General features: G+C 35.6%; 7 protein-coding genes across 7 annotated transcripts in view; 2 read left to right on the plus strand and 5 right to left on the minus strand.

Annotated features, from left to right (window-relative positions):
• Positions 1 to 875: 875 nt before the first annotated feature.
• Positions 876 to 2075, plus strand: RO3G_06047 (uncharacterized protein; the record flags this gene model as incomplete). The annotated part of the gene is made up of 1 exon (XM_067660637.1): positions 876 to 2075. One exon carries the CDS (start codon positions 876 to 878, stop codon positions 2073 to 2075), a length of 1200 nt encoding a protein of 399 aa, XP_067516738.1.
• A 1073-nt stretch (positions 2076 to 3148) lies between these two features.
• Positions 3149 to 4125, plus strand: RO3G_06048 (uncharacterized protein; the record flags this gene model as incomplete). The annotated part of the gene is made up of 3 exons (XM_067660638.1): positions 3149 to 3285; positions 3337 to 3499; positions 3565 to 4125. 3 exons carry the CDS (start codon positions 3149 to 3151, stop codon positions 4123 to 4125), a joined length of 861 nt encoding a protein of 286 aa, XP_067516739.1.
• A 146-nt stretch (positions 4126 to 4271) lies between these two features.
• RO3G_06049 (uncharacterized protein) lies at positions 4272 to 5630 on the minus strand (the record flags this gene model as incomplete). The annotated part of the gene is made up of 8 exons (XM_067660639.1): positions 4272 to 4289; positions 4332 to 4443; positions 4493 to 4836; positions 4887 to 5004; positions 5055 to 5271; positions 5323 to 5394; positions 5440 to 5454; positions 5504 to 5630. The coding sequence occupies 8 exons, from the start codon at positions 5628 to 5630 to the stop codon at positions 4272 to 4274; spliced, it is 1023 nt and encodes a 340-aa protein (XP_067516740.1).
• A 167-nt stretch (positions 5631 to 5797) lies between these two features.
• RO3G_06050 (uncharacterized protein) lies at positions 5798 to 8094 on the minus strand (the record flags this gene model as incomplete). The annotated part of the gene is made up of 5 exons (XM_067660640.1): positions 5798 to 5970; positions 6022 to 6885; positions 6949 to 7126; positions 7269 to 7776; positions 7943 to 8094. 5 exons carry the CDS (start codon positions 8092 to 8094, stop codon positions 5798 to 5800), a joined length of 1875 nt encoding a protein of 624 aa, XP_067516741.1.
• Positions 8095 to 9661: 1567 nt separating this feature from the next.
• On the minus strand, positions 9662 to 10315 carry RO3G_06051 (uncharacterized protein; the record flags this gene model as incomplete). The annotated part of the gene is made up of 3 exons (XM_067660641.1): positions 9662 to 9833; positions 9883 to 9961; positions 10156 to 10315. The coding sequence occupies 3 exons, from the start codon at positions 10313 to 10315 to the stop codon at positions 9662 to 9664; spliced, it is 411 nt and encodes a 136-aa protein (XP_067516742.1).
• Positions 10316 to 11197: 882 nt separating this feature from the next.
• On the minus strand, positions 11198 to 11590 carry RO3G_06052 (uncharacterized protein; the record flags this gene model as incomplete). Its single annotated transcript, XM_067660642.1, has 1 exon — positions 11198 to 11590. The coding sequence occupies one exon, from the start codon at positions 11588 to 11590 to the stop codon at positions 11198 to 11200; it is 393 nt and encodes a 130-aa protein (XP_067516743.1).
• Positions 11591 to 11629: 39 nt separating this feature from the next.
• RO3G_06053 (uncharacterized protein) overlaps positions 11630 to 14372 on the minus strand; it is a gene marked incomplete at both ends in the record, with an annotated part of 3294 nt that continues 551 nt past the window's right edge. Inside the window, 6 exons of the mRNA XM_067660643.1 lie at positions 11630 to 12063; positions 12506 to 12748; positions 12818 to 12872; positions 13188 to 13211; positions 13354 to 13480; positions 13822 to 14275. Coding sequence (XP_067516744.1) covers positions 11630 to 12063; positions 12506 to 12748; positions 12818 to 12872; positions 13188 to 13211; positions 13354 to 13480; positions 13822 to 14275 — 1337 coding nt within the window. The remainder of the gene's footprint in view (positions 12064 to 12505; positions 12749 to 12817; positions 12873 to 13187; positions 13212 to 13353; positions 13481 to 13821; positions 14276 to 14372) is intronic.

Raw genomic sequence — 14372 nt, forward strand, 5'->3', positions numbered from 1 at the left:
GATTTATGATGCATTTGAAAGATGAAACAAGAAAGAGACGCACTCAAGGGCAGTAACAGATGATTATTGTTGTTAAGCTACTCTTTTTTTTGGAACAACAAATAATGCTACAAACTTAAGCAGTCGCTACTATTATTTATTACAAGCAAGAAGCATAATAAACCGATTACTAATTAGTATAGATGTGATTCTATAATTTCGCAATTGAAGCAGGTTAATAGAATAGTTCATACACCTTGTAAGGAGTGTGTATTAGTGGGGAGGTTTTTTTTATTAAAAGCAATAAAATAATTCTGTAATTCGTAATTGAAATATAATCAGATTGTACATTGGCATCGCGTTACATTCAACTCTAAATCTAAATTTATCCTTCTTTACGACATATTTTAGGGTATTTAAAAGGTCACATGCGATCTCTCTAACATCAAATGCGCGCACATGAAGCCGAGATTACTTTCAATAAGAAGAAGAAGTAAATTAATTGACTTTTAAGCTTTTATTGTACCATTGATCCGGTTTCAGTCACACAAATCTATCAGTATTACCAAGCTATTGATTTTGAATGGTCAATCTAAAATTGACGTTGTGTACGTCTTAAAAAATGACATGAACTTATGCATATTTATATTTTATTTGATGAAGAAAAAAAAATTGTGCTATATTGCTGTATCACGATAAAAGAAAGAGCCATTGAATACAACTATTAAATTATTTTGTGTCACCATTAAAGAAACCCCAATCATTAGAAAAGTTAGTTTCGTTAGGCTTCAATAAAAAGCATATAAATATTCAAGTTATTTTTAACTGTGAATCTTTTCAATCAATTTATTCAACACAATTTTTCCTCTCTTCACCTTCCAGTTCATTACACAAATATGGTTTCATTCATTTCAATCAGTCAAGGCATCAGCTTCTGCCTTCTTGCTTCCTCCATGATGGTCGGTTCATCCGCTTTACCAGTTGCCGGTCAACCAGAAACACCTACCAATAGTATATCTCCAGGAATCCCTACGGAGCTTCCTGACTTTGGTTCAGGCAACTTACCTTCTTTCAGTTTACCTCAAGGAATTCCTACCGGTACATTTCCAACGACTTTTCCTACAAATTTTCCTTCATTTGATGATGAACAAAATGCATCTGATTCTTCTGGTAATGATTCTAAAAATCCTTCATCGCTCAGCTCAAGCTCCAAAGAGACTTCTCCAGATGCGCCTTCAAATGTCTCACATTTGCCCAAGAACGAAACTTCCATTGAACGCCGTTCTGGCAGTAACTCAATTGTTATGGCTAGTTCCTCACAAATTTCAGATCTCAAGAAATACGCTGGTATTGCTTCTATTGCCTACTGCCCTACAGTGATCGCCATGAAGCAGTGGAACTGTATCCCTTGTAGAAAATACATTTCGGATGGCAAGCTCATCACAACCTTCAAATCGATCGTGTCCGATACGAATGGCTTCGTGGTTACCAGTGCTTCTCAAAAGACCATCTTTCTCGTTTTCCGCGGAACGACCTCATACCAGCAATCGGTGGTGGACATGATGGCCAACTTTGTTCCATTCTCCAAGGTCTCTGGCGCCATGGTGCATGCTGGTTTTTATAACTCCGTCAAGGAAGTGGTCAACAACTATTATCCCAAGATTCAGTCTGTGATCAAGGCCAATCCTGATTATAAGGTCGTCGTGACCGGTCATTCGCTGGGTGGTGCTCAAGCCTTGATTGCTGGTGTAGACCTCTACAACCGTGACCCTAGCCTGTTCAATTCCAAAAACGTGGAGATTTATACGATTGGTCAACCTCGCGTGGGTAACACTAAGTTTGCTAAATGGGTGGATTCGACTGGTATCTCCATCCATCGTAGTGTTCACTCCCGAGACGTCGTTCCTCACGTCCCTCCCAGAACGATTGGTTACCTTCATGTCGGTGTCGAATCATGGATCAAGGCAGATCCCTCTACTGTTCAAGTTTGTACTTCTAATCTTGAAAGCAATTCCTGCAGTGACACTGTTGAAGCTTTCACAAACGTCATGGACCACCTTTCATACTTTGGTATTAGAATGGGCACTTGTTTCTAAAACAGTCAAATGGCGCTTTTTTGTATTTAAAACATTTAATTTATTCAATAAACTACTTTTTATTCTCAATCTACGTTTACAGTCTTCTTTCAGTTTCATGTAAAGCAAACATTCATCTTTCAAAACATCTACAATAGTTTCACTAGTGTCACTCAAATCTGTGTTAACATCGTACAAGGTGGCTTTAGATCAATTACCCTAGTCCCGAGATTTGTCACCAACCAAGCCTCTCATGATATGCATTCTTTTGTCAACGATAAAATCAAGTGACAAACTGTTTAACAGTCAAAAGATACTTCTTTCCTCAATATTAAAGACATTGTTTAATTTAATACGAATGCATTTTACTTGTAGTTAATCGACTCCTGTGGAGATCTTTTTTTCTTTTTTTTTTTTTTTTTTTTTTTTTCGAATAAATATAAAGCTGGCTTTGTAGTTGTAACACGAAAACTGGAGTTCTCCCTCAAGTTACCAATGCTTGAAACATCATTTAGTAGCTTTCCTTTTTGGTGTGAAAGTCCTTCCCCTTAGCTTTTTGTATTCTCAAAAATAGTACAAACTCACAGCATAAATAGCTCAAAGTAGGCATATTCTATTAATTTGGAAAATAACGTACTGTTAATAGCTCAAAATGAGGAAAGGAAAAGGAGAGGGGTGCACATTTTTTCACACGAAAAAAAAAGAAGTTTTTGATAGGAAATTTAAGGTAACCTCAAACATAATTTGTACTTGGGATCAACATTATTTTTCTTTTTTCTTTCTTTTCCAAAAAAAAAAAAATGTTTACAAATAAAGCACCAAATTCATTCATGTTGTTTTGTAAAAAAAGAACGCATGAGTTGAAATTGGAAGGACAACAGATAACATCAAATGATTTATTAAAAGAGTGGAAAGAACTATCGACTGTAGGGGCACATTGTTTTATATCTCTTGTTTTTTATTAAATGTAATTTTAGGAGCAAAAAAGTGAATATCAAAATCAATCAAGATGTATACAGTTTACGTTAGATATTGATAATAGAATAAATAATAATAAAGATTTGAATATAATAAATAACAACTCGTCTTCTTCAATGATCATTCCAAACGAAGAAGAGGAAGACTCGGTACAACCACCACCACCATCTTTTTACTTTCATCACGCTCATGAACAAGAAGTAGAGAAAGAAAAGAGCAATATTGAATACAAAGTGATTCCAAATTTGACTTGGTCAGCAGCAGCCGAGGCAGCCGCGTTGGAGTCACTTACTTTTAATAATAGCCTGAAGCAAAAATACGATAATCATCAACCGAAAAAAGTGAAACGACCACCTAATGCTTATTTATTATTCAATAGAGATATGAGACGCCAAATGAATAATCAAGGTATGACATCAGGTGAAATTAGTAAAAATATTAGTCAGATATGGAAGCAATTATCCAATGTAAATTGACAAGGTTTAGTTGTGTCCATGTTCCTTGCCTTTATTTATGCTAATTATATTGGTAGGAAGAAAGAAATAAATATTTTAAAGAAGAATCTGAATTAAAACAGCAGTATAATAGCAGTAATTTTGTTTATTTTAGAAGATCAAAAGCTGAATTACAACAAGCAGGTTTATTAAAAAAGCTTCAGAAATCAAACAGTACAACTACTCAGCATCAACAATTGCAATTACAGCAATCAAAAAAGAAAGTTTACTATAAAAAAGGATCTAAAACTACAGATGAAAGCAGTATTCCAGATCCAAGAGGAAGAAAGAAAAAAAAATCAACCGACACTAGTTTACCAAAGCATCCAATGTCTGCTTATCTGCATTTTGCGAAAACAATGCGCCCTATCATCAAAAAGAACTCGCCTAATTCTAAGCTGGTAGAAATCAGTCAACAGATTGGCTTAAAGTGGAGATCAATGACAGAGAACGAGATGAGGCCATGGATTGAAATGGCCAATGAAGATAAGGCACGTTATGCAAGGGAAATGAAAGACAGAGTCAATTGTAGTGAAGAATTAGATAGTGCAACGATAGCCACTGTGGCTCAAATGGTGTATCCAAATAATGACACATAAACTTTATTATTAATAATTAAAAAATACGTTCTTATTTTCTAACATTTCTTGAAGAATCACGTTGAGTGTAATAACAGTCAATTTCAGATTGTAATTCTTTAATTCTTTCACTTTGAATTTCTAACTCTTTATGAAGCCTATCTCTTTCAGCCAAGAGCTGATATCTACGTCAGATAAAACTCTATATAAAAATCGAATTTGCTTACCTGCTGTTCCCATTGACGAAATCTTGCTTCTTCTGATTTAACCTTTTCAGTAAAGTCCTTTCTTAATTCTTCTTCTTCTTCAGCAAATTTAGCATTTTCATCTTTCTCAGTTCTACTCTAATTAAATAAACTGTATATAAAAACATAGAAGCTTTATATACCTGGGATCACCAAATTTCCTAGTTTCCATTTGAATTTGACGATAGTTTTCATAGTGAGTTTCCTCTGTGGTTGTAATCAGGTCTAACATATGAGTACGAATCAATAAACTACGCAACTTTTTAAAATCACAGTGATCATCATTCTCTACTTCAGCTACACCCCAAGAATATTCTCTTCCTTTCACTTTACGACCATCCGATGTAAGGACATCTTGAGTAGAACCAATAATAGCAAATGGCATGGCTGCCATAATGTTCATATTACGCTTTGTTGTACTCTCATCGTCACTTTCAATAGGAGATGAATAACATTGAATATTTTGTGCTGCAATTACATCCAAAATCTACAAGTGCATTAGAATCCCTTAAGGGTCTTTTTTATAAGGAGACGTACATTTTGTTTAAATTTAGCCAAGTCTGTAGGTGTAAGTGTATCTGCTTTAGCAATCACAGGGATTAAATTAACACGAGAGCCTAGTCTTTTCATTACTTCAACATCTAAAGGAGATAGGCTAACAAAGGGGATTAATTTCTTGAGAATCAAAGACTTTTTTCTCTTTACGTATGACCCGTAGGTTTAACAAAGTATAAACAAACATGAACACGCATATCAACAACACCTTTACGGCAAGGTTGCTGTTCTTGTCTCATATAGTTTTCATGCTGGTCATCGATGAAATCAACAATAGGAATCCAGCCATGTCGATTGTTGACATAGTCACCAAAGCCAGGTGTATCAATAATAGTCAACTTGACTTTAAACATCTTTTCTTCCAATTCTACATTTTCACATTAGGCTCTGTTATCGCTGTCACGGGTATTTAATTCACCTGCTCTTGTGATTTGTACTTGACAAGTCTTTGAAGGGGGCTTAATGCGCCTCTTGTTTAAATTCTTGTGTTCTTTAATAGTTGTTGTAAATAAGGTGTTTACAAATGTAGTTTTACCCAATCCACTTTCACCTTTTATGTGCATTAACAAATATACTCATAAAAATAAAAAATTACATACCACAAACCATTAAAGTGAAATTGGCACCATTCTTTGCAACAATTTTATGTCTTTGATTAGGTAAATTGGCAATACCTGTTCCAGGTGCAGTAATAATAGGCTCAGAAATAGGCGTTATTATTTCCATATTTTTTAAAGAAAGAAAAGAAAGACCCTATTCAACTTGATTTATATAAAGGGGAGAATAGACACTCCCTTTCAAAAAAAAAGAGGGATAACGAGGAGAGGGGGATAAAATATAAACGATTTTATATATAAAAAAAGGAGGTTTCTAAGTGGTAATAATACAACTATTTACTGTTGTTGTTGATTGATAACAGCGTAATAATTTTCAGAATTTCTCTTCAAGATTTCATGAACTGATCCTAAAAGACGTGTAAATGCCTTTTTGTTTAATGTAGCGCATTTTAATCTTCCTTTAGCAATTACAGTAGCTGCTCTTGGTTTGTCATTTAATAAAGCAAGTTCTAATCCGGGATATTAATACTTTAGTTCATTAACTTTTATGTAGGATTTACCTCCAAAGTAAGAGCCTCTTCCAAATTGGTTGACTTCTTGTTGGTTACCATTTTCATCCATCTTATAAAATACAGCTGCACCTGATTCAATCAAATAAAATTGATTTCCTACATCCCCTTGCTTCATCACTTGTGCGCCATCTTCAAAGTAAACAGACTCCAAAGCATCAGCAATCTTGTGTCTTTCATAAGCCTCCAATGATTTAAGTAAGGGCACCTCAGCCAAGAAGGATTCATACATTTTTCTTTTAAGAGAAGTATTCTCCATCAAGATTGTTCTAAAAGTAACACGATCTAAAGCCCAGACTTTGGCATCTGAAGTAGCTGTGATCGTAGCCGCACGAGGGGCATTGTACATCAAGGCCAATTCACCAAAGCTTCCGCCGGCTTCATAAGAAGTCACCTTCTTTGTCTCGCCATCTTTTGTAATAAAGCAATCAAAAGTACCAGAGTCAACAATATAGAAATAATCGCCCACTGCGCCTTGTTCAATGATCGTCTTGTCTTTTTCAACCGTCATTTCTACCATCGCGTTCACTACGTCTTGATGATGTTCCTCATCCAAGTTTTTAAACAGGAAATTATTACCCACACTGTCCTTGATACGCTCCATTTCAGATTCTGTCTTGGGTATCACCTTTTTGACAAAGTCGTTACCAGCAGGTGCCATCGATTCGGCGCTGACCGATGTTCGTCGACCACGGTTATTGTAGTTGGGCGATGGCATAAAAAGAGGTTCAGTAGAGAAGTTGTCTTCTAATTCACCATCAATACTTGTGGTGGTGGTATTTATGGTAAAACTACTATAAGTTCTATCTCTTGTAGGAAAATCATCTGTATCAGCTAAAGGATGTCTTTCGGTTTCTTTAAGGAAGTATTAGTTATAGGTTATTATATATACTTTTTTTTTTTTCTTTTTTATTTTACCCAAGAAAGGATTTTGATGTTGGCGTAAATACATCATTCGTTGTTCTTCCAACTTTCCATTAAAGAAATTTGAACAGTATTGAAGCACATCTTCAGGTTGGTCTTTACAATAAGCTTCATGTAGTTCAGTTAAAAGCTGCGTATATTCATCTGGTTGACCAAACTGAAATGAATCCATCTTTTTTTTTTAAAAAAAACAAGAAAGAAATATAAAAAAATAGTTTTTTTTTCTTGTATTACATCAGTTCTCGTGGTTTTTATTTTTAAATTCCCATTGAACAAAACAAAAGTGTAGTAAAAGTATCATCGGCCGCTTTAACTTCATCCTGTGGTCTTTTTGTAGCAATAAATACAAATAATTGTTCTTCTTCACCCAAGAACTCACCCAACTCCTTATCGCCTTTTTCTGTCGTGATTAATTTTCGAACAGGTTCATATTCAAAATAGCGACCAAAATAATCTTGCCAGAATCCAATTTCCTTCTCAAGTGAACGACACTTGTAACCAATCACAACACGTGTTGACATGTCACAAATATCCAAAAGAGTTGAAAGGAGCAAGTCAAAGAGCTCTGGGAAATACACGCAGTCACTGATCACTACTAAATCAAACTTGCCGTGCTTTCGATTGTCCTCTTGATTTCCCCAATGCAAACGATCCACAATGATTTTGGCTGAATCGGGCGTCTGCTGATAGTGAAGATTGACATTCTCTTGTATCAAGGGAACCACTTGTTCCAAATCAGTGATAGTGACCTCTGCGGGGGCCCTGAGATGATTGGCTAATGAGATGCCCACATAGCCTGTGCCTGCTCCTAATTCTAATATTCTGTAAGGCTTTTGTGGTATAGGTTCGGTGGATGATAGATAATAAGCTTCAGGGATAGGATGAGATGGTTCAAGGTGAATCGGGTATCGGGAGAAAACAAAGCTTGTAATGTATAAGCACTTTTTTGTATGAGTGTACAAGCATAGGTTTGTCTATTGGTTTTTACCTTTGCCATATTTTGCCAGCAAGTCCAAATTGATTCACATCTTGTTTTAAATCAAGTGAGACTGTGTTCAAGTGTTTTGGCGCACCAGAAGAAGGAGCGACATTCAGCCCTTCAGGTAAATTACCGATCTCGAAATCTCTGTCCTTTGACATTTCCAAACCAAAAAAATAAAAAATAAAAAAAAAAACTTTGTTTCTCCGCTCCAGTTACTTCAAAAAAATATGGACGCTTGAACAAGAACAGTCAGAATGAACACACAGAGTATATTAATAGCATATTTTATTAAAATGGGTGTCAATGGCATATTGAACTATTGTTTGATCCAATTCAAACCAATATGGTACTTTATGTATACTTTTAGCATCCATATCAATCACTTTAATGTCATATTCTACATATATCCCTCTATATTGGATATACTTCACAGCCTTCTTTTCTTCATTTGTTTGCCTTAGATTGATTAATATAGAACAGTCCTTAAATGTCATGGATAGCACATACTCATATAATTGCTGCATCTCATTCTTGTCGTCTGAGCGTGTTTTATAGCACTTTACTGTCTTTTCCCATGTTGCAATATCAGGTTCTTGTAGCTGATGACTATATTTTCCATAAATTGACATGATGTCTTCAATGTCTAATGAATCGAGTTGCCTTTGAAGTGTTTGCAATTTAGTCAATATTGGATCTTGAATGATAATCATCTCAAGTATCGCCTCTTGATTGTCTTTTAAAAATAGGTTATTGTCACCATGACCGCAAAAAATCTTCAATGTCTTTTCAAGATTGGAATTTTTGATTAACGCACTAATAGCCCTTTTCACACGAGGAGCGTCTCTTGAGTAAAGATCTAGTGGGCAGTATTCACCAATCATTAATTTTCTGTAATGGGAATGCATACAATAGCGACAATGATTTTCTTTTACTTTATGGCCCTTTATCGACCGAGAATAAGATTTAAACCCCCATTTTGGCTAATAATCAATCAGCTGTGTATTAATTTTTCTCATGTTTTTTTTAGGTTACTTTTAGTTCAAATGTGAAGGCAGAGTTTGGATACCATTGTTGTGTCAAGTCCTTTAGGAGTATAGCTGCTGTTGAGTTACAGTTTACTTTTTTTTTTAAACGAAATGATGGTCGGTTGGGTTCAATCGAGTTTGCTAATGAGCTTAAGAAATCTCGAGTGACATGTACCATTTCATAATGAACAACATATTCTTTTCCAAGTAACCGAGTCACCACCTTTTCTATAAACTGTTGAGAAAACAGGGCAGTTTGTTTGGTAAACTCTTGTTCTTTTTTCACTCGCAACACCTTTCCTTTCTACTCCATTGTGTCAATAAACAAATAAACGTACTTTGTATATGCGTGTACATACCAGATTTTGTTCTGATCCGGTATATCTCATAACAATATTCGCATTACCTTCGCCTACATAACACCATTCATTCGTGTCAAACCTATCTAAACAAAGCATACCTGCCCACAACTTGTCAAGGAGCATTTCACTATATTTTTTCGAGAAGTTGGATCATTAGACGGACTCTTAAAAAAGGGCGCGTCACAAAGTCGGTCTTTAGACCTGACCAATGTGTCAAAAGTTTTTATTGAACTTTTGCGGTATGGATATCAAGACATATCGAGCGCATAATTTTTTGATTATATTGGAAGCTCGCTGTACTTTACTTTTGGCTTCGCTCAAGCCGGGGCTTCCTTTATTTATACACCTAAAATTTTAAACTTTTCTTCTAAAGGAACTTGACTGATAACAACTCTACCAGAATATGAAAGAGACGCAAATGTCCAAGCATCAGCAGGGCTCCATGTAACGTTATAGACACTATCTTCATGTTGATCATAACTACAGATCAATCCATCTTTTGGCTTTTCCCTAAAAATAGAATAAGTAGTGTACCATTGAATGTAAACTTGATCTATACCTTCTTTCTTCTTCATCATCATCTTCCACATTAGCTGCTGAGGAGACTGAATAAACATTGTGAAGATGAACAAGAGCATCTGAACTCGATGTCAGCAGCAATTGATCTTGAAGCGGGTTAAATGCTGCTGACCATACCCAGTGGCTATTTTCCTTGATCATAATCACTGGTTTGGTCAATTGTCGAGCATCCCAAAGCTGAGCAGCGCGTCATCACCACCTGTCACAAGATGATGAGGTTTGTTGGGATTGCAATCCACTGCTCGTATCGTACTTTGATGAGCATCTAGTTTCTGAAAGCTAGTTTTTCCTGATCGTAAATCCCAGCCAGAGACGGCACATCCTCCTACAGTAACTAACTCACGATGGTGTTTATTCCATACCGCGTTTTGAAGTTGCTGAAGTGCGGGTGAATTCATCTTGTTTGAAAACATACTTGATACATCTACAGAAAGTACAGTCTTTTTTGTATACACATAATTATGTGAATGAGAAACAGGGTGTGTATGGATTATCTAAAAAACACGATACCTTTGCGGAGGCATGATCAATTGAGGAAAGACAAAAGCTGTTGGAATTAACAGATACAATCTGGTCGCTTCCTTCTTGCGGGTCCCAAAGCACTCTACATACATTTTGTTCAGACGACAGTTCAGGTCAACTAACGAAAAAAATTACCAACTTTTTTATTCCTTCAGACTCTAATGTCATCAAGGCTGTCAAATCCTGCTGTCCATTTTCAATTGATTCGTTTGATTTATGCCAAAGGGTTGCTTTAGATTTCATTGGATTTCCAGATACTTGTGAGAGGAATTTAGTTTAGGCATAGAGAGACTTTCTGCCAACGTTTACCTGGACTGTGACAGGTGAAGAATAAATCTTCGTCGCTTGGGCTTGAAGCAATATCCCACACTTCATCCGGGTGGCTATACATGAGTGAAGATAGCGTTGTGCTGTCATCGTCATATTCTAATAAACATACAACATTCTCTTTGGCTCCTACTGTTCCTGCAAGAAATTTGCTTGTTTCTGTACTTTTCTTTACAGATGCCAAACATCTCGCCTACATTATGAAGATATTTTATAGAGTTAGCTGACGTGCAGAGAGATGATCAACTAGAGATTACCTGATGTCGAAGACCAAACACACTTGAGTTTTCCATTAGGGTGATCGTATTGGTTAATTAACAGAGTTGTGAAAAGTGTTCGGAGTCACACTCAGTGGTAGTGTTTTTTTTTTTTACAGTGGTTCCACTGCCAATTTGAGGATTTTATAAAAATGGACTTTTAAAATAAAAATTGGGGGATTAACAAGTTCAATTTGCGGATTTGTAAATAATAAAGTAATAATTTTTCTTATGAAAACCAGGTGATCGTTCAATTAGCATTCTACGAGAGTCAAACTGATTTTCGGCAAGTCGATATTGCTCTTTCATTTCAATATTCCACCAGTAGTATATTTGACCGAGAGTAACCAAGGACTGAGAATATTCAGTGATCAATTCATTGTATATTGCAGTTACATCTCGTGTGCGAACACGGCTGCGGATGAATGATCTAACAAGATTATTTATTTCAACGTTATGGTGTTCGACAGCTGGTGGTGGTGGATGTCGATCAATATTATTATGCTCGATTTTAAGATGGACGCACTTGTTTATCAAATCAATAACGCCATGAATAGTGCCATTGCACTCATAAGTATCCATCCTACGACATCGTCTAGCACGAGCATCTTCACTTACTTCTTACCTTTGGATGCGATTGTCTTGAGTACAATAGGTAGAGAATTTAACCTTTCTTTGTAACTCTGGTGTTCCTATGTCTTTCAGATAAAATGCATATCCATCGCATAATTCAACTAAAGATACATGATCTTTAGCAATAAGCTTGAAACCCTCGATATTCTCAATGGTGTCATTTTCTGCCAAGTCTGCTAATTCTTCGCAACGTATATAGCCTTCATATTTTAATGTAGCAAACTGGTGCTCAGCACCATCGAATTCAATTACATCAATGTTGGGATATAGGCTTGGAAATTCTTCACGGTCTGTAATAGCATCTTGATCGATTAAAACAGGAGTTTGTCTATGACGGCAAATTTCACATGTTTTAAATGGCTTATTGCTGTCTCCAGATTCAAAATTAGTAAGAGGACGCGAAGTTCTGCGTCCACCACATTCTCGTTCATTATTTAAGTTATTGAGTTAATATTATTTTAAGTATATAGAAGTACTATTTTGAGTAGAAGAAGTTTTATTGCTTAAATAGTAATGATGAGTAGAACAAAAATCAACTTGAATCACAATAATATTGTTTGTTTAATTAAATATAATAAATTAAATAAACAGAAACAACAGGATATATTTATTTCATTAAACAAGGTGCATTATTGTCTATGGGAACATATATATCTCATTATCAAGCGGTATATAATATTGATTAAATCAATTCATAACTTACAATAATTTGTTATTACAAGCACATCCGTCGACAACATTCTGATTTAACTTTCTTTTCTTTGACTTCGGCGAAAACAGAACTCGAGGGGTTTCGCAAGGAGCTGACACATGAAGTACTCTCGATCTTATAATACCTTTCAGTTTTGGCGCTGGCACTCTTACTTCCATATCTTCCCCAACTTCTGCAGCCAGTTTTGTCATGTGATTCTTTCAAGTTGGAGGAGGATGAGTTTTGTGAGTTAAAAAAGCATCGAAATAATCTTACCTTGAACGTGAAGAGAGCGTTGACAGTCTTTAGAACGTGCTTAATTTGTGATTTGTTTGTGGGTAGGGTAATCTCTTCAATCAGACTTGCAACATAAACTCCCTCTTTTTTCTCCAAAGTATGCATATAGCCGCTGCTACCTATTTGCCAAAATTATTATCATCGTCATTAGAGCCTGAAGATACTTGATCATGTTAGCAAACGCTTACCAATGAAATCCATTGCTAATACGTTTTTGGTTTTGATTTCGTATTTTCGACTCAACTAATTCAAAATAGACAAGTTGGGTCGTAGATTTTTTGATTGCTGCTTTATGACTGTGCTAGAACTGACATAGTTTCTTTTCCATTCGTTACTTGATAATTCAATTTTTTCTTTCTGCATTTCTGCAATAACAATCGCATCAATCTTTCTAATACTGCAAGTTGATAACGCGTTTTTTTCAGAGATTGAAAATAAAGAGTGGTTTACAACTATTTCTTCTTTCATAGCAATACAGCCAGGTTCATCACTAGATTTTAACAGATTCATAATCAATATTAGTATTGTACTCACCGCATATGTCAAAGTTCAACTTACTCCAACAATCTTAGCCCTGTCCCACTAAAAAGACAATCTAGAATTTTCGCGCAGAGACGGTAGGCCGTCATCTCCCTATCGGATTCTGAGTAATTATCTATGTTTTCAATCCTATTGGGCAATGAAGACGTTAATAGAGAGTATTTTCGCATTTTAGTATTTTAACTTGCATGCATCTGAGAATATTTAGCAACTTGTAAGTATCACTATGATATAAACGCAATTTGCTAAGACGAAACTGCTCTATCAATATTTCATCCATCATATTGTCTGTGTTGCCTTCTGCACCTCCACTATAATAAAGAAAAATCATTATAAACAATGATGTTTTCAAGATCGACTTATTCTTTTGGAGTATACCTTTCAACCACCTTCTTTAACAGTTTTTCATCTTCTTCTGACAACCCGACGTACAAATCCAAATTTATACAGTAGCCGCTCTATTTAAGGGTGTCTGATTTAAGGGTATTTTCTATTTATGGGTGTATTTCTAAAGAACGGCATAGGTCCCCGGCATAAATACCACTATACCACTATTCTATTTAAGGGTGCAACGCAAATATTTTTTACCACTAAATAGAAAAAGTTCTGTAAGTGATAGTTTTTTGGAGCACTCTAACAATAAATTTTTTACTTTGTAAAATAGGATCGAAGATCTGTTTGCTCTTTTGACTCACTTAATTCAGCACAAGAGTCTGCCAGCCTCATTTGAATTCGGCGATGTAATTTACGATCAAGATCGTCCAAAGGAACTTCGTGCATGAGAATAGTTTCATAGGCTTCTCTCAACCATTTTTTACACTCTACTATATCAACACGCTGCTCATCTTGTTCTGTATTATCATTTTCTTCTGTTTCATCTACGTTGCCTTCTGCCGTTCCTTCATTATTAGTAGTGCTTGTTGTATAACATACTATCATCTCACTTTCATCTGCTTCAAGGTTCAACTGGCTAACAACAGTAAATTTGTTGTCAAAGTTCCCGGGGGAATTTGGGATCGTTCCATTTAGCTTGGCAACAATCTCCTCTTCCAATGGCAAAGTACTTGTTAGATACTTCACTAGGTCAAAATCACAAATTGTTCTTTCTTTAAATGCCAATATTTTTGTATGCTGCCAGCAGTTTTTTATTGTTTCTAGTTTTACTTTAAGCCATGCATTAGCTAGAAAAAACATAGCCTGAGC

This window comes from Rhizopus delemar, genomic scaffold, assembly GCF_000149305.1.
Source record: "Rhizopus delemar RA 99-880 supercont3.4 genomic scaffold, whole genome shotgun sequence".
Lineage (NCBI taxonomy): Eukaryota > Fungi > Mucoromycota > Mucoromycetes > Mucorales > Rhizopodaceae > Rhizopus > Rhizopus delemar.